Source organism: Leptonychotes weddellii, chromosome 13 (assembly GCF_054177405.1).
Source record: "Leptonychotes weddellii isolate Sample4059 chromosome 13, ASM5417740v2, whole genome shotgun sequence".
Classification (NCBI taxonomy): Eukaryota; Metazoa; Chordata; class Mammalia; order Carnivora; family Phocidae; genus Leptonychotes; species Leptonychotes weddellii.
In genome coordinates, this window is record NC_138381.1 from 47,787,830 (window position 1) to 47,807,380 (window position 19,551).

Genomic DNA, 19,551 nt, shown 5'->3' on the forward strand with positions numbered 1-19,551 from the left:
TGTCAGGGCAGCTGGTGTTATCCTAACCAATGTAACTTCTAAATACTTGGAGGATGCCATCTGACTCAACATGTTGCCAAATCTACAAGAGTGGTGTGATCTATATTAATGTTTAGCTATAATTACAAATACTGGATACTTAATCAAGATGACATGGATCATGACAATTAGCAAAACAAATGCTGATAAGCATTACATCAGTCTCACTACCTTTAAGTATTTATGAAATGTCTCAAGAAATAATTTGTTCAGGAAGGAATAATCTAACTTGGTGAATGGGCAATGACCTTAGGCAGTCAAATTATAATACGTCATAGTAAAGTTCCACTGCATTTCACTCTCATTTTTTAATCAATCTCTCCCCATTTTTTTAAAAGGGAAACTAAGAAATCAATCCTTGGAATATCAATAAATAAGGACTGTGAAATCTGAAAGAAAGTGGTAATTCTAAGCTTACATTTTTAACTTTCTTATAAAAAAAAAACAGAGCACTTCCAGTTCTTTCACCTTAAAAACCCAACTATTACTTTATGTGAAGAAGATATTTTAAGACAAATTTAGGGCAGAGAGCTAGGGAAGAGTTTTAAGGACCTTCCAAAAATATCTATAAAAAAATTAAATATCATATCCACCCCATTTTCCATTTTAAATAAAAACTTAATATGTTTTTCAATAACTTATTTAAAAGTGCTTAATTATGTTTGCCTATAGCTCAGTATATTCAAACCATACCTTCCATGGGGAAAAAGTAAATTGTTTTTTGTAATCACAGAGTCTTACAATGGAATTTCCCTAAGGATGGAAATGAACTTAGGAAAATCGTACAAATACACTGTATCTGAGGTTTTATAGGTATTTAAAGGGGAAAATCGTGAGGGGGGGGTGACAAATGGTGAGAGCTCTAGGGAAAATGTGGGGTGCACAGATCAGCTGGAATGGTGTCTCACTGGGCCCAGCCCAAGTTCAGAAAAAGCCTGGGAACTCAGACTCACTGAAGGAGTGAAGGCATTCTTTGTAAAATGTTTCTGAATAAAGATATATTACCTTTAAAACACATAATAAATGAAATAATGCTAATGAACTTTCCCAAGCATGTGGAGTTTGCATTAATAACTGGTAAGATTTGCTAATCTGAAGTCATAACCATTGGTATATCGTTACATAGGTTTAACTAGTATACCTCCTCTCATTATACTGAAAATTTCTTTATAAATAGGTAAATTATTAGTTTCAAATCACTACAGTCCAAACAACACACATTTCTGAATTTCCCAAAATCTGAAGAAATCATCCAACTTAGCTAAAGATCACCATAACCTTGCTCCTTTGTCTCAGAATGTTTTGCTTCAGAAACAGCCATTATATGTCACAGCTATTCACCCTTCAACATCTAAGAAATACACTACCTCTTAGGGAAATAGAGGGCTGCAACTTCAGGTTCTAGAGCCTTTAAGTCATCCAGGTAAATATCATCAGGTCCCTGGTGCTGGCTTCTCTTGTGGACCCCTATTTTTATAAGAAAAATGCATCAGAGGTAAGAACTTAAGCTATTCTTCATTTACAACTCTTCAAGAAAACACAGGTTTACAAACAGTAAGACCAACCACGATTCAAACTGCATTTTATTTAATTTTTAAAGATTTTCTTTATTTGAGAGAGAGAATGAGCAAGAGAAAGAGAGCACGAGAAAGAGGGAGAAGGAGAAGCAGACTACCCTGCTCAGCAGGGAGCCCGACGCAGGGCTTGATCCCAGGACTCCAGGACCATGACCCGAGCAGAAGGCAGACACCTGACTCACTGAGCTACCTAGGCATCTCAACTGTGTTTTATTTTTAAAGGTGTCAATTAAACTTTTCCTTGTGTTGGTTCCATCCATGCCAATGAAAGAGAAATTCGGTGTTACACACGTAACAGTTGCACAATAAACACATGCTAACTTCTTCTTTCATGTGCTGTTACATGAATAATCCTAGCCCCTGAATCATTTAGATTTCATGATGAAATTTTCTTGGAGTATGAATAAGCATGACCAAACTTGATGAAATCACTGGCACTGAGAAAGAGGTCATTATTCTAAAACTGTGAGGGAAGAGTTGCTAGAAACAGGAGAGTCACACGGTGCCGAAGTATCACCAAGCATTACCTTCTGACTGCAAAAGGACAAAAATGCTTTACAATGGATAAATCTGGCAGACAACACCTTAAACAAGTGGTCACATTTAGAATCTCTAGTAGTGGGACATTATGAGATACTATATAAAGTACTCAATATATCCCAGAGGTAATCTTCAACTCAAAAAATAAACAATGTTGAACCTAAATCTAATTAAGCCTCTAGATCTGTACTGCCCACTACAGTTAAGTCACCAGTTTCCAAGTCTGAAGTGAGGTGTATAAAATGTGTTAAAAAAAAATGTGTAAAACACACACCAGATTTAAGACTTACTATAAAAAATGTAAAGTATCTCAATTTTTATATTGATTACATGTTAAAATTATAATAGTTTGGACTTACTAGCTCAGAATATATTACTAAACTTAATTTCACCTTTTTTTTTTAATGTGAGAAGATTTAAAATGACATATGCAGCTCACATTGCATTTCTATTGGGCAGTGTTGTTCTAGAGCTAACCTCCAGTTTAAGGAAATACGGGGATGTCACCTTGAAAAAAAACTATCGATACATCCAGAGTGTGAGAAAGCATCCAAGAGAATTGGCTGGGCTCTTGAAAAGGTCAGTATCATGGGTGCAGAGGGGGAAAGAGGTGCAGTGGTGTATGTGTAGGAGAGTGAGGGAGTATGTGTGTGGGCAGGGCTGTTCTAAATTAAAAAAAGGTTAAACACAAGAACCAAGTGCAACATGTGAACCTTGATGACATCTTGGTTTGGGAAGAAAAAAAAAAAAACAAAACAGCTAAAGCTTTTCTTGGCACATTGGGGGAAACACGAATATGAATTCTTCCAGATAGCAATGGTCCTGTGGGTTATGCAGTGGTCTTATTCTTCAAAGATGTATCTTACGGTATTTAAAGGTGAAGTATCATAATACCTGCAAACTGTTTTCAAATGGTTTAGAACAATAAAAAACTGTGTAAGTGGAGAGAGAGAAGAAGAAAGCAAATATGTATAAAACTTGATAATAAAAAGCTGGGGGGAAAAAGAATGAGGCCAAATGAATGGTAGAAACCACTCAGGGTTCCTATCTGGTCAGTTCCACACTACATGCTAAGAATGGGGAGGGGGGGGTTCATTATTTCCCCCAGGGATTACCATGGGGTAGGAATAGGGGGTCATTATTTTCTAGACTGAAACAGAACATTCACCCTGAAAACTAGATTTTCCTCCTTACCAGTTCTTAGAACACATGGTTATGGGCCTTTGGTTGCAAAGGTGCTGAGCTACGAAAGAGCAGGTACCAAGGTAAGCTGGATCATCAGCTGGACGATCACATTTGGCCACAAATATCCTTGAGAGTCAAATTCTTTTATTTTTAATATTTTTTTAAAAAGATTTTATTTGTTTATTTGACAGAGACAAAGCGAGAGAGGGAACACAAGCAGGGGGAGTGGGAGAGGGAGAAGCAGGCTTCCCGCGGAGCAGGGAGCCCAATGCGGGGCTCGATCCCAGGATCCTGGGATCATGACCTGAGCCGAAGGCGGATGCTTAACGACTGAGCCACCCAGGCGCCCCAAATTCTTTTATTTTAAATACGTTCTTTTTTAAAAAATTTAAATTCAATTTAATTAACATATAGTGTATTATTAGTTTCAGAGGTAGAATTTAGTGATTCATCAGTTGCCTATAAGACCCGGTGCTCATTCCATCAAGTGTCCTCCTTAATGTCCATCACCCAGTTACTCCATCTCCCCACTCACATCCCCTCCAGCAACCCTGTTTGTTTCCTATAGTTAAGAGTCTCTTATGGTTTGTCTCCCTCTCTGTTTGTCTTATTTTTCCTTCCCTTCCCCTATGTTCATCTGTTTTGTTTCTTAAATTCCACTTATGACTGAAATCATACTTCTTTCTCTTGACTAAGTTCTTTCCAAGTGACTCTGAAGGTCCATACCTATAGTGGTTATTTATTCAGTTTGTGATTATTTAACCTTTGGTGTATTTGCAATTTTCAGGTAAGGTTTTACTTCCCTAAAAAAAATAGGGTCCAAGACCAGTGTTCAGACAGTATATTCTGGCTCCTACTGTACTAAAAAATGTCAATGGACAAACTCTGTATTTTTAAATAGTAAGAATGTTCTGATTTATTAAACTTATATTCCAAAAGTGAGACAGAGCTCTTGAGCCAAGAGTCGGACCCGATCTGTTATGTTTTAGAGGGCAATAATCAATGAAAGAAGAGAATACATACTAAAAATTAGTGTACATTTATTTATATCCCATGTTATTGGAAAAAAAGTGGACTTAATTTGGCCTCAACTAACCAGATGTTTCAGGTGAAAACATTTTTCTCTCATCTAATTTTTTCTTTTTGAACATATAATTTTTGGGGGATTCCACTTTATTGGCATACTTTGTCAATAAAATGGTTAATTTTATGCATTCACTGATTTGAACATGCTCATTAACTTTTTCAATAAATGCCTCCCAAGGGTGTACTGAGTAGGAGCAGTCAGGAGAGAGCAGGAGGACGTGAGAGTCCTGCTTCAGTAGAATCCATAGTGCAGTGGGGAAGCCCCATTAAACAAGCAATCCTCACAGTGTGTGCTAGGTTCTGGTCGGGGGAGTACCACTACAAAGGCAGCCATCATGTATCATCTGAAATACTGAAATAACTTAGCATGTAAATTTACAGTACCTGATGCCAATTCAAACAAATGATTACCTTTCTTCTTTGATGGCGAGTCTACTTTCGCTGCAGGTTTTGATTCTGAGGGGGCCTCCACTAATGACGGGTTAGGAAGGTGGTCTGCATCTAACATAGATGAAATCTGAGGAGGTTCCAGGGGAGGTTCGAGAAGTTCTGCAGCAGAAGTTGCACCACTCATCTGCTTACACAGGGCTCTAGGTTTGGGTTTCACTATGGTACAGACCATTTCTCCCATGGAAGCATCTTTTTCAACTTCACTTATGAGGTTGTCCTCACTGGGAATTACCCGAAAATGGGTATTTTCTGACGGTGTAATTGTAGCTGTCCTAGGATGATGGTCAGATCTCTCTCTTTTGCTGACCTAAAAAAAAGTTTAATTGTTTAAACTACCTTCAAAGGTATTTGTTATAATCTATTTCTTAAGCTGGATGCAGGTAAATGTATTCATTTTATTTATAAAAACACATTTGGTAAACATGATTTTGTATGTGTGAGACATTTCATAATTAAGAAGTGGGAAAAATAACTGCTTTTTGTTCAGTATCATGACATTTACACAAAAGAGTTCTATTTCAAACTGCTATACTATGAAGAGTTAAACACCGGAGAAGACAAAGGAAATAAGACAATTTTTAGGTGCTAAGAGGTAGAATATTTATTTTCAGGCATAAAACTTGAGTGCTTTATGAAAATTTAGCCCTGCTTGGACTATACCTCAAGGCTCTGCTACAATAGTGTAAAAGTGGGTAGTCAAGTCTCAGTGCAAATCACACATATAAGGAAATGTGTATTTAAAAAAAAAAAACTTAGAGGGTTCTAAATACTTTCTCTCTCAAGTAATGTATCTTTCCAATTCTTTCATTACGAGCTGGCAAAAAAGCTTTCATAAAATCAATTTCCTATTTAAAACTTAAGTGTGGAAATTCTAGTTTCCTTTACGTACCTTTTAAATGTTCCTAATTAAAATGTTAATTAACAATCAACATTATTTACTAAGTAGAAACACACACAAAATAATGCTGGATTCCTTCTGTTGCAGTTATGAAAAATGGTAACTGTGGATTTCCCTCACGTGACCACATGAGGGCACTACCATCATTTATATTCACGTGCGCTGGCTCAGAAATCACCCCTCCCCCCTTTACACAATGACAGACCCACCTCACAGGTTTTTAACTGGACATACTCCACAGGCAAGTAAACATTACCTTGGTGGACTCTGGGAACCCACCCCACGTCCACTCCATGTGGGACTCAGATCTGAGCAGGCTCTCGGCAGGTTTCACCTCCAGCTCTGAATCACTCTTAGGACACACTGCTGCTGGGGAATAGGGGCTATAAACACAGGACAAAGAAATGTGATGCCTTTTAAGTCAGGGAACTTCAGTCTTGCGAGCTCGACAGATTAAAAGAAATGTAAGTTTGAATATATCAACTTTATCCTTCCAATATAAAGACTCTATTGAAGGGAATATCAATTATTTCTTCCATTTGCGTTCTTTAGTAATAATAAAACCACCACCAACCAGTTATCTATTGAGGACTTGTTGGGTTCTCTGTAAACACCTTTATATGCATTATCCCACTGATTCTCACAAGAAATCACTGAAGAAGGTAATTTTACAGATGAAATGCACAGAAAGATGGGTTAAATTAACAGTACATGAGAGAAACTGGATTTGAACATGGAACAAAGTGTGACTCCATGTTTCTTCACACTATCCAGTTACAGTTGACACTTTAAGAATTGTAGAGGGCCAAATTCTATGCTGATTATGCAGATCTACACTGGCCTACACTGTGAGCCTAAGTGAGATCAAGTTTAGGAACAAAATAATTATTGAGAGGAAAAATACATATTCATGTTACAAGTACATATCCATTCAGTTGTCTGTATGAGAGAAATGAGAAATATAATTACTGTCAAATAACAGAAAAGCTATTTAATATATCTTAAAGAAACTGAGAAATCTTGAAAATACTTACTTGTCTAAAGGGGACCAGTCTCCGTCAGATAAGGGGTAGTGATCCCCAGAATGGAAGAGCAAAGGTTCCTTATATTCATCTTCCTTTAAGGAAGCATTTGAAGATCCTCTGTGAAAGGATAAAAACAAAGTCAAGAACAATGACATTATGTCAGCTTAAAAATATCCCCAAATCTACCAACACATGTTTAGAGGATACAAATGAAGAAGGCTAAGTGATTAATAATTACTCCTCTTAAAAGGAAAATGAGAAGGAGAAGGGGGATTCACTGATGCCACCCACCATACACGACTGCAATCACTACTGAAGTATGAGATAGACAGGAAGGACAGAAAAGATGTGTTTAAAAATTCCCTTTTACAGCCCTTCAAGGTAATTGATTCAAAGGCTAGAAAACTAAAGCTTTATGTAGATTTCATTCAATCCTTACAAATCTGAGGTAAAGACTATCCTATTTTAGGTATTAAATAATCAAGGATCCAGAGAAGTTTAGTAATTTGCCCAAAATCAAAGAACTAGTAAGTGGCTGAATTCAAAACAAGTAAGCCCTTGTTCTTTCACTATACTCTCCTGTATATTACAGCAAATACAAGACTATGAACTAAAGACGAGCTATGGTTAAAAAATTCAAAAATACCCTAAAAACTCTTAAAAACACACAGAACTTATTTTTCTTTTTGTTTGGACCAAGAATTAGCTGAGAACTTTCTCCTTATTTAGAATCTACCTGACGTGGGGCTATGAGGAAGATGATACAGAAACACGATAAATGCTTTTATTTACTTATTTATTTATTTAAGATTTTATTTATTTGACAGGGAGAGATACAGCGAGAGAGAGAGCACAAGCAGGGTGAATGGGAGAGGGAGAAGCAGACTCCCCACTGAGCAGGTAGCCCAATGTGGGGCTCAATCCCAGGACCCTGGGATCATGACCTGAGCCGAAGGCAGACGCTTAACAACTGAGCCACCCAGGCGCCCCACGATAAATGCTTTTAAAGATTCATACAGAGACCTCAGAACTACAGGAGGATGAACTAATGCTAGTAAGATTTTGATTAATTCACCCTTTGGTTTTCTTGAATTTGCACAGTTAATGTAACTAACTTGCCATATAACCTTGAAAACATCCCTCAGAAGCACTGTAGGCCCCAGTTGTTCATCTTTAGTTGGAAATTAACCACTTGTCCTATTTCAGAGTCTATATGAGATTTATGCAGTATATGTTGAAAGCTCTTTAAAGTATAAAGAAAAGTCCAAAGAAAACCTCTGAAAAGTGTAAAGCACTATACTTTCCAGTTTGAGAGCTTCTTATAGAAAATTCTACATTCTACCAGAACAGATATTCTATGTAAAATGAGAATATCTGTGTAACTTAATTTGGCAAACTAAAAACAGAGGTAGAAATCAGTTTATTAACTTTTAATACTGCCTTTCTTCCTTTATATCCTCATTGAATGTGCTCTGCTTTCCCACTAAGTCTGCCATGTCATAGTTTTTCCACATAGCTGCATCTTCTAACTTAAGGTTTTCCTAACTCTAATTCTTCTGAGAGAAAGAAGATAAACTCTGGCATAATATCTCATTCAAGGGGAGAAAAAGGCAGACATCTAGGTAAAAATACCTATTTTTTAAAAAATGAAACTCAAACGGTAAAAACTGTAAAAAGGGAAAACCAGATGCTTATGAATAGTCCTTACTTGACAAATCTGAAAGCATAAAACAGCCTGACCCATCACTATTCATGTATTTGAAAGTGCTTTAAAAAGTACTATGTAAAAGTCACAGAAACTTATTAAAAATATTTTATTTTTGGAACATATTTCACTGTAGTATAAAAAGTAAGCCCAGAAGAGTTCAGCAAACTGGATTTAGTAAAATACTGAGAGAGACAGAAAGATCGACATCAGGCACCATTAAGAATTTTACAACCCCGGGGAAGATACGAAATGGTCTTCTCTGGGCACATTCTGACAAAAATAAATCCCTTTAGTTTAGACCTGTTAGATGATGGAAAAGGTTGCTGATGTTGAGGTTCCCTTCAGTCCTATGATTCATTAACTAAACTAAGACTTCTAAAAACTTGCTAAGTGCTTTTCAAAATGGTACACATGCCTGAGAACATTCGACCAGCCTAGGCTGACCACAACAGATTAACTCAAACTACATACACGACATGAGAATAAATGGGAGTGTAGATACTGGAATGTGAAGACAACGGTATGAACACTGACTACATCTATGTCAAGATACAAGACAAACATATACATTAACACTGAATAGCAGAGAATTTGCAGTAAGGTAAACAGTCTAACACCGAGTCAAGGTTGGAAGAAGTGGGAGGTTCAGCTGCCAAAATTCATACTAAGTGTATATAATAGAGCAATTCAGCATTCACAGATGCATCTCAACATGGCTTCAAATTTAATACCATTTAAAAAAAAAAAAAAAAAAATTTAATACCATTTTATAAACCAATTATCTTTTCTATTCAAAAACCAAGAGAGGTTACATAATGTATACAACTGTCAAAATTCACTCAATTGTATACCTGCATATTAAGTTCTATGGATATTACTGTATGTAAATTATACCTCAATCTTTTATTTTTAATTTTTTAATTTTAATTTTTTTTTTTTAAGATTTTATTTCTTTATTTGACAGAGAGAGCAGAAGCAGGGGGAGAGGCCAGGACCCTGGAATCATGACCTGAGCCAAAGGCAGCCGCTCAACCAACTGAGCCACCCAGGCACCCCTATACCTCAATCTTTTAAAAGCAGGAAGAAAATCAAAAGGAAGCTAAAATAGTATGAATTATTTAAGTGGGATAAATCAGAGGGACTAGATGAATTTTTCTCTATTTAACTGGTGGTATGTTAGAGATAAATGGGGTTGCTAACTACCATGACCGAAGATCACTAACTCTGTAAACAATGTTTATCCTCAGCCTTAGCACAGCTATTAGTCAATAAATTTCAGTGTGGCTAATGATATCAGTTTGCATTTAGATATAGGACATTTCTCATAAAAGATGCCTCATAATAGGATTGAAAGGAGCCCTGGAATATTTCTCTGTCTACTGTGTCAGAAATGAAGGGGAGGGCGTGCCTGGGTGGTTCAGTCAGTTAAGTACCTGATTCTTGATCCCAGCTCAGGTCTTGATCTCAGGGTCGTGAATTCAAGCCCCACTTTGGGCTCCACAATGGGCATGGAGCCTACTTAAAAATAAAAAAAAAAGAAAGAAAGAAAGAAAAAAAAAAAAAAGAAATGAAGGGGAGGAAAGGCAGGGAGCTGGCTGTAAGATTCCTGTCACCACAGAAAAACATGGAGGGTTCTCTAGAAGCCAGTTATTGATCAGGGGGTGAAGTATGCAGCCTCAAGGCAACAGATGCTGTTTATAAAGTCTTAGATTCCCTGTACTTAGCTTCCATGTATAACTTATCAACACATCTACTTTGGTGGATTAAAAGAAGAGATTTCCTTTCTGATGCTGTGGTCTTAATTCTCCATTTTTTAAAAAGATTTTATTTATTTGTGTGTGTGTGTGTGAGAGAGAGAGAGAGAGAGAGCACAAGCAGGGGGAGCAGCAGGCAGAGGGAGAAGGAGAAGCAGGCTCCCCCCTGAGCAAGGAGCCTGATGTGGGACTCGATCCCAGGACTCTGGGATCATGACCTAAGCTGAAGGCAGACACTTAACTGACTGAGCCACCCAGGCGCCCCTTAATTCTCCATTTTTAACACTGCTGGGATTGTGCTAGAGCACCATCTAATTTGACAGGTCTCTTCCCTCCAAAAGACTACTTAGCCTAGGTGCAATGTTTCCAATACATATACACACTAAAAATCCATCCATCCTCTGGAAGGACAAACAAGGTTTCCATGCTATATACAAGCCAAAGTCCATCTTGAGGGAGAGACTCACTAGGTACAGTTTACACAAAGCTCAGTGTAATTTAAAGCTCTCCAATTTTCGCCAGTGTGTTTCTTTTAGCTGTGCAATAGCAACCCTAAAGAATGATTTCATCTTTCACCTCCTTCCTTCAAGGAGCCTTAATTAACCTTAATTCCATTATCAATAAAATTCTTGAAAAGTAAAGAGAATGCAAGAATGCTATTTATCAACATAAAATAAAAACCGATTTTAGGGGGCACCTGGGTGGCTCAATCAGTTAAGCGTCTGCCTTCGGCTCAGGTCATGATCTCAGGGTTCTGGGATGGAGCCCCGCAGCAGGCTCCCTGCTCCGCGGGGAGCCTGCTTCTCCCTGTGACCCTCCACACCCCTCCCTGCCAGCTTGTGCTTGCCCACGCGCTCTCTCTCAAATAAATAAGGAAAAAAAATTTTAGGTATTTCTCTGGAAACAGAATTTGTTTCCTAAAGTGTAGGGGCCTGAGGATGGGCAGATATTTGAAAGCCGCAAACTTCCCAACCCCACCCCTAATTTCTACGTTGCACAACTGCAGAAGCAGTTGACCTCCTATTCTTTTTTTCTGATTCTTTAACCTGTTTAATATGCTGTTAATACTTTTGACCCTAAATATCTTCCCCCCAATTATTTTAGAATCTAGATGCTGAGCTGGAAGGAGCCTTGCCAACCATGTAGTTCAATTCTCTTATTTCATAGATTAAGAAACAGGCCCAGGGGCGCATGGGTGGGTCAGGTGGTTCAGCTCAGGTCGTCTCAGGGTCATGAGATAGAGCCCTGTGCCAGGCTCCGCACTCATTGGGGAGACTGCTTCTCTCCCTCTCCCTGCTCACTCTCTCAAATAAATAATCTTAAAAAAAAAAAAAAAAATTAAAAAAGAAACAAAGGCCCAGACTAGAGTGATCAAGTAGCTGCTGTTCCACAATCAAAAATATAACGGGCCTAGTCTTCTACCTTTCAGCTCAGCACTTATTTCAGTATACATCTGACCTGAATTCCCATGACTGTTATATTTTGTCCTTTAAAGTCCTCATTTCTGTTGGCTACATAATTAAGCAGATCCTGTTTTAGGGAAACTTTAGATAAGAGTTCCTCCAAATTGCAGTATCTATGATCCATGGTAATCTAAAGAAAAAAGCAAGCCACCAAGCTCCTGAAAATTATTACAATGCCCTAATCTACGTGCATTCTGACGTAACTGCTTCCCAAGCAAGCGAGGTTCTGGCTTGGAGAGAGAGTGGACAAACATTAGTAACTGTTGACCAAATCAGTACTCTGACAGATTTGGCTGATGCAGCCTTTTGCACAATCTGGAAGAGTGAGGCATGCACTAATATTTTTGTAATGCAATCATTTACAATACTCATTTACAAAATCTTTAGAATAATGATACTTATGCATTTAGTAGGCAACTCTGTATATGTTTTAGAAATGTTTTAACTTCTTAAATTGAAGCTGCAGGCTGTTCAAGAATTCTAAGCTTTGGGGTGCCTGGGTGGCTCAGTTGGTTAAGCTTCTGACTCTTGGTTTTGGGTCAGGTCATGATCTTTTGTTTGTGGGATCGAGCCCCACGTCAGGCTCTGTGCTCAGTGAGGAGTCTGCTTCAGATTCTCTCTACCTCTCCCTCTCTCTCGTGCTTTCTCTCAAATAAATCTTAAAAAAAAAAAAATAAAAGAATCCTAAGCTTTGCTCAATTATGTTATAATAAAAGACACACACCAATAAACTTTGAGGGCAGAAATGTTACTTCAATGTCCTTTCTGGTGGATCTTAGGAGAACTTAGGCAGAACTTTAGGGTCACTTGTGGGCAGCAACTTCTTGTCCAATGCTCATCAATAAAGTTAACCACCCTGCTGACACACATATGGTCCTTCCTCTTCCAGTGCCAAAGCAACCACTGAGTGGAACAGATCTAAGATAACCTTTTTTTTTTTTTAAAGATTTTTATTTATTCATCTGACAGATAGACAGCGAGAGAGGAAACACAAGCAGGAGGAGTGGGAGAGGGAGAAGCAGGCTTCCCGCCGAGCAGGGAGCCCGATGCGGGGCTCGATCCCAGGACCCTGGGATCATGACCTGAGCCGAAGGCAGACGCTTAACGACTGAGCCACCCAGGCGCCCCTAAGATAACCTTTTAAAAATCAAAATCTTGAACAAAAAAATAAATGCCCTACCCTCAACTGTTACCTTTTAAACCCTAGGCACTGCTGACTTGAAAACTGGCATATATTTTAAGCTCTTCTACTGAGCTGGTAAGTAAGAAGTAATCGAGATTTTTCACTCTAAGAAAAACCAAAACAACAACAAAAATTCTCCTTTCCTCTTCAACTTACTAGGAATGTTTTGATGATAGACCCTAAACAACAACTCTCAACTTCTCAGAAATAGATGAGATACCAAGATACCGAGTAGGGATACACACCCGAGGCTGCCCAAGGGCCATCAGTAATCCAGATCTTCTTTGCGACTTAAAATTCATTTGGCTTTTGGAAACCTACTGGATGGAAAGACACACTGCTGGTCTGCTTCAAGTGATATTTTAATACCATGACAGGATGTCTGATGGCAAATTTTATAGAATAGCAGAAAGGAAAAAAGAAAATGCCTCTTCCACTAATTCCACAATAAATTGTCATGGGGAAAAACAAGTCCAAACCTCACACTGTAGATCCATGGAAGAAACAACAGCAACTAGCTGTACCTGAGCTATGCCCACAGCATGTGTGCATGCCCAGCACCTGCACAGAGAGCCCTACCTTGCTGACTGGGCCCCCTTGTCATCATCAGAGCTCATTTCCACATCCACAGTATCCTCTGCAGCAGTGGAAGCAGTCTGGTCTTCCTTCTTACTGTCCTGTTTGCATTTCTTTCTCCTTCGTTTTTTCTTTTTCACAGAACTTGAAGTGAAAATCGTTTCTGTTTCCAAGATGTGTGAGATGTCTGAACTCTGAGATGGTCTTTCATTTCCACCAGACTTCACCAAAGGGGCATCAGTATCTTTAAAGAATTGATCTTCAGTAGGAATTGGTGAGGTGGCAAGGTAAGCAGGGAGCTTTTCCTTAAAAAGAACATGGAGAAAGAAAAGTTGTCCATGACAAACTGGAGAGTGAATCAAAAACAATAATGACTCTCTGTGTATCTAAATTCACAGTGGTAGAAAGAATACACAGTCCCCAAAGTAAGAGTGTCATATTGAACTAAGTCACTGCCCACTCTACTCCGAATAGGTCTTTACCCTGGCACATACAAATAGTTCATTTGGTCCATATAACTGAATACATTTGAAGGAACCAATATACCAATTTAGCACAAACCCACAAAAACTGTAATTAAAGCATAGCCAATTAAATTCTCTGTGAAGGGAAGTTCAAAGCAGCAGCAGCATTCCGAGGAGGCAGGACAAAGCACTCTGTCAAGAACTTACAGACAACAGTAACAGGATAAAGCAGAAGGCAGGGATCAGGAACACCCCATCAGACAGGGACAGCAGGACAGGTAAGTGAAGTGAGGATCTACGGTAAAATTTGTGTTTGCCAAATTAAATGACGGTGGAAGAAAGTGATTGACAATACCCTGTTAACAAATGAAATTAGTGGATTTTAAAATTGTAATGTATTTAAGACAGCCTTTAGGAATTCAAAAGAAGAAAATAAGGCCCAACAGTTAGAAATAATTAAGCTCGTGGGGTGCCTGGGTGGTTCAGTTAAGCATCCCACTCTTGATTTCAGCTCAGGTCATTATCTCAGGGTCCTGGGATTGAAACCTGTGTTGGGCTCCATGCTTAGTAGGGAGTCGGCTTGAGATTCTCTCTCCCTCTTCCTCTGTTCTGTCCCCCACTCACTTGCGCATGTGCGTGACTCTCTCTCAAATAATCTTTAAAAATAAAGAATTAAACTTGTAATTTAATATCAAATAAATGATCAAGTTTGCTGTTCAGAAAATTAACTTCTTAGTCACTGACTTCATCCCTTTTTATCATGGGGGAAATGGAAGGTATGTAATAGAGGTATAAATTAACCTCAAAGAACTTAGAGTACTCAAGTTTTTACATAATAGTCCTGAAAATGAGTGAGTTTCTGTAATTGTTCTAAATCAAGCTTTTGAATTTGGCTTTGGCAGACATATTACCCTGAAGCCAAAATTTTGTTTACCCAAGCAAAATTTGTATTCATCAGCAACACACACTTACAGAGAAACTGTGATGATAGGTATTATTCTGCATGCCCCCAGGGCACTCAAGTGAGAGGCTGTGGTCTCTAACTTCCAGGGCCTTTTAATTCAATGGTCCTTGTTATAAATAAAGTTTACTGGTACTTCTTAAAAGCTGTTTTGTCTCTGGTGGTGTTTCCTAGTTCTGTTCTAGCACTGTTTGCAGTGTATGCGGGGGATGAAACAACCTAAATCTCTGTCAGAACAAGAATGGTTAAACTGTGGTGCGTCCATACTATGGATGACTGGGCAACTATTAAAAGGATAGGGGTAGATCTACAACTACTGGCTTGAAGAGGATGCTGACAATATACAGTTTAGATGAACGAAGTTTAAGAGAAACAAAAATGTAAATAAATCGAAGACAGATGGGTTTTGGTAACGTTTATTCCCTTTAAAACTGTAAACTCCTGGAGAGTGGGGGCATGTTATATTCATAGTATGTGACAGTGAGTAGTAATTCCAATACTGTTGGATGAATTAACTTTTTTTTTTTTTTTTAATTTTAAAGAGCACAGTATTCTAAAGAAAATCTAAACAATTTGAGGATACATGGAATAGGAAAAAGAGGCTGGGAAAGTTGGTACTCTGCAAGTTAACCTTGCTAAGCATAGTTATAAATGGAATCATCAGAACTGACCATGAGAACCAGGTAACAAACTATCAGTAACCCAGTCCTCTCACTTGTTGATTTATACAAAGCCTAATCAATCACTGTTCTGAAACACACATGATTTTAAGGAACATATCAAAAATATTTTATTCTTGTGATAACTCATTTGTTTCATTCTGCTTTTTACTTCAGTCTCTGATGAGGGAAAATCTTTGTTTAGGCCAAATAAATACAAATGAGGTAATATAAGAACAAGTAATTAAGGTACTAGAAAAAAATATTGGTCTGGAAAGGTTCCCTTCCATAATCATACTTTGTAATGCTGCTTTACATATTGGTATCTAAATTGCTGGCGTCTCTCTAAACTAAAATTGATGAACAATCTCATTCTGCTACTGTTTATTTTTTGGTAATATTTTTGTGAATTTATGACATCCAACATGCAGTTCATCTTCAAAACCCCTAAAAGTAGTCCTGTATCTTTAATAACTTGAAGGTTATAATTTTTGCTGAGATTTTATTCTTTATGATAAAAGCTGTAAGGAAGCCTCTTCTAAGATCCACACTAAGTCTATCAAGAACAGCTCACACCCATTCACATCAGTAGATACGAGGGGTGGAGATGGGGGTGGCAGAGGGAACTGTGCTCTCTCACTGAAAGAAGCCAAACATGCAATAATCAGTTAAAAAGATATAGGCCAATTAATTTAAATCTTTGAGACCATAATAAACTAATTCTCAAGACTATTCAAGGTTAGAGATCTGACATCCCTAACCAAAATGGTAAACACATTTTCCAAGTTTATTTTTTTATTTTTTTAAAGATTTTATTTATTTATTTGACAGAAAAAGACACAGCGAGAGAGGGAACGGAAGCAGGGGGAGTGGGAGAAGGAGAAGCAGGCTTCCTGCTGAGCAGGGAGCCCAATGCGGGGCTCAAGCCCAGGACCCTGGGATCATGACCTGAGCCAAAGGCAGACGCTTAACGATTGAGCCACCCAGGTGCCCCACATTTTCCAAGTTTAAAGGTCACACATGTATAAACACACAGCCGGCAGAGATAGGCCTTCATTATTTAGGGGGAATTGAATGTATTCAAGTCAAGGTGTAAACTCTAACATACTAAATAAGAAAGCTCATTAAAGACAGAGAAAAAGAGCAAGTGCAAAGGCGTTCTGCGCATTCTCTGTACCCTGACACTTGGTGGGGAGAAAAGTTCCTCACTCCTCCAGCTCCTTCCTGACAGCTTAGTTTTTCAGCCTAAAACTAAAGCTTGTTTAACCTGTAAAAATCACCTCTATAACCATGAAAACTGCTGAACATTTCTGTTTTGGGATAGGTCCCTGGAGGCCTGAATACAATGTGTAAAGTGGATGTAACCCACTAGAACTTACATATTCCTCTTCAGTCTCCTCCACAAAGAAAGCTTCCCCATTGTCACCCAACTTCATGTGAAGATCCACTGCATCGCCATTGATTTCTATATCAATCTAAGAGGAGAAACAAAGTGTGATTTAGTATTAAAACTTTCACTGAACCTAAACCAAGCCAAACTTAGTACTGAGGTTCCTACGCTGACAGTCCAGAGGAACACTGCTACCTGCCCTACCATCCTACCCTAAAAAACTAAAAAGACCTGGGGAGGAAGGGGATGGATAAGGGACTGAAAGAAAATGTTTTATCATTTATTTTTAGGACATAAAATATTTTACTTATTTAATTTCCCAAATGGCATAAAATAGGGGAAATATAATTGTCAAAGAACATTTGAGCACTTTCAGAGTTATAGCACAGACAGGCCTCACCCGGCATGGTTCAGACAAACACAGATTTCAGTTACTGTGGTATGTTAACTGTAACTGCAGAAAGCACAAAATTCACTGGCTGCTCTTCTGTCTACAAACCACTACATAAAAACAGATGCCAATCATGATCAGTAATCCATCACATCATTTTTCAAAGTCTGTTGGTGACTAGTCAAAGCATATATGTTATTCAGTTCAGGCACAGAAAGCAAAGCTTATAGTTGTAGTTGTCTCCTTGTCTCTCATTAATAAACCCATGTGACATTTTATAAAAATGGATAATAAAGAAGAAATTGGCCAAGATCAAAGTGCAACCTAACCTAACAAAAAGTAATATTACTAGAAGTAAAATTCAAACTGAGTGTCAACAGTTATAGAAGAAATAGCTGACTGCAGGAATGGTGACCCTGCTGCATTCGAACGACTCAAGATGTGCAGCCAGAGGAACCTGATGAAGGTAAGCTTATCCACACAAAGGAGGAAAGTGGTTGTGACAAAAGGATGAAGACAGCCCAGAGGAAGTGACATAGGAAAAACACTTCACATTGAAGGAACTCACAGACATACTTCATGATAATGTTCCAGAGATGAAAACCTGAAAGCTGATCCAGACTCAGAAAAGAGTTATGATAATTTGCCAAGACAAAGAAAAGATGCTTGTTCCATACTACAAGTTTTATATCAAAGAAGACAAGCACTGTTCAAACCAATTAATCTTGGTAAGTTATTTTACAAAGAAATAAGACACTTTAGTCCTCCATGTTTCTAATGTTTTAAATTGGCGTGTACTAAACATCATTTTGTTATTTTTCATTTTCTTAGTTATAACAGAAATTTTTAAGTTTTGACAAAAATTTATAAAAATCATGAGAAAATCCTAATTTTTCTCAGTTATTATTAAGTTTGTTTTGCATGGTTTCAGCTTGCCCAGCATTATAATGATCTGTATTACAATGCAGAGATACTCTGTGTGTGTGTGTGTGTGTGTATGTATAAATACTACTTATCACTTAAAAATAATGTAGTTGTTCATCTGTCGACTGTGAATAAATGCCTTTAAATACCTTATATTAAATGAATACCAACTTTCAAAAAATAATTTTTAAGATTTTTATTTTATTTATTTGAGAGAGAGTGAGCACACAAGAATGAGCAGGGGAGGAGCAGAGGGAGAAGCAGACTCCCTGCTGAGCAGGGAGCCTGACGCAGGGCTCGATCCCAGGACCCTGAGATCATGACCTGAGCTGAAGGCAGATGCTTAACTGACTGAGCCACCCAGGTGCCCCCCAACTTTCAAAACTCTTACAGATAAACTTGTAAACTCCAGTTTCAGATTGGTTCAGGGGACATAAAAATATAATATAGGTAAAAATAGAGCAGTCCACAATCTAATTGTACTTAGTTTTGCAAGGCCCTGATGGTGGGAACAACTGCATGGTCCACTGGGTTTTTCCCAGTGAGGACCAATTATCCCTTCTGACACTGAGTGCTGGGTCACATCAGGTCACTGAAAGTCATTAGCTGACACATGTTGTCAAAATGCTTGTTACAAAAATCCTGTATGTAAGTAACATAGCCACGCTGCAGGGTAAGGAAGAAAACTAGCCTAAGTGGAAAATGGTATTTTGACCATTTTAAGTCTGAAGACAAAAAACTATAAACAAATACCGTAGTTAGTAATTAAAAAAAAAAAATCAGAGATATGGGTTAGCAGTTCTGAAATTATTTTATGTGTATTCTAGGATTGAATAAATAGGTAAACATTGTATAGTAAGAGGCGTTTCTCACTGTCAGAGAAAGAAGTCACAAATAAGGAGATGAGGAGGAACATTCTGGGGATGGATTGGAATCAGTGGGAACTCATGATTTTTACAGACAGATGTAGGTACGTGTATCTACATACGTAGATTCTTCCAGCTCTGCCCACTGACAGGGCCTAGAAGCAATGACACCTCAGTTAGTAATGAGCAAACCTAGTGAGATTCTTTGTTTCTAGATACTATTCTCTAATAAGAGGAACCACCGTTCCTCAGAGAAACAAAATAATTCCTGGGCTGAGGCAGGTAAAGTGGATTCTTCTGGAATATCTTATGGTGCCAGAAAGTAAGGAAGTGCTCAAAAAAATGATGGGAGCATTTCAAGAGGACTCAACTTGAAGGAGCTAACTACCAACTGCCAAACCTAGGACAATTT

At 38.1% G+C, this 19,551-nt stretch overlaps 1 protein-coding gene across 4 annotated transcripts in view; it reads right to left on the bottom strand.

Moving 5' to 3' along the window:
• LPIN2 (lipin 2) overlaps nt 1–19,551 on the bottom strand; it is an 83,856-nt gene that overhangs the window by 14,957 nt on the left and 49,348 nt on the right. For all 4 annotated transcript variants that reach the window (XM_081801553.1, XM_081801554.1, XM_081801555.1 and 1 more), the window contains exons 3-8: nt 16,948–17,043; nt 13,488–13,789; nt 6,810–6,917; nt 6,032–6,158; nt 4,839–5,184; nt 1,407–1,506 (exon numbers count right to left, since the gene is read on the bottom strand). In XM_081801553.1, the coding sequence (XP_081657679.1) occupies nt 1,407–1,506; nt 4,839–5,184; nt 6,032–6,158; nt 6,810–6,917; nt 13,488–13,789; nt 16,948–17,043 (1,079 nt within the window). The remainder of the gene's footprint in view (nt 1–1,406; nt 1,507–4,838; nt 5,185–6,031; nt 6,159–6,809; nt 6,918–13,487; nt 13,790–16,947; nt 17,044–19,551) is intronic.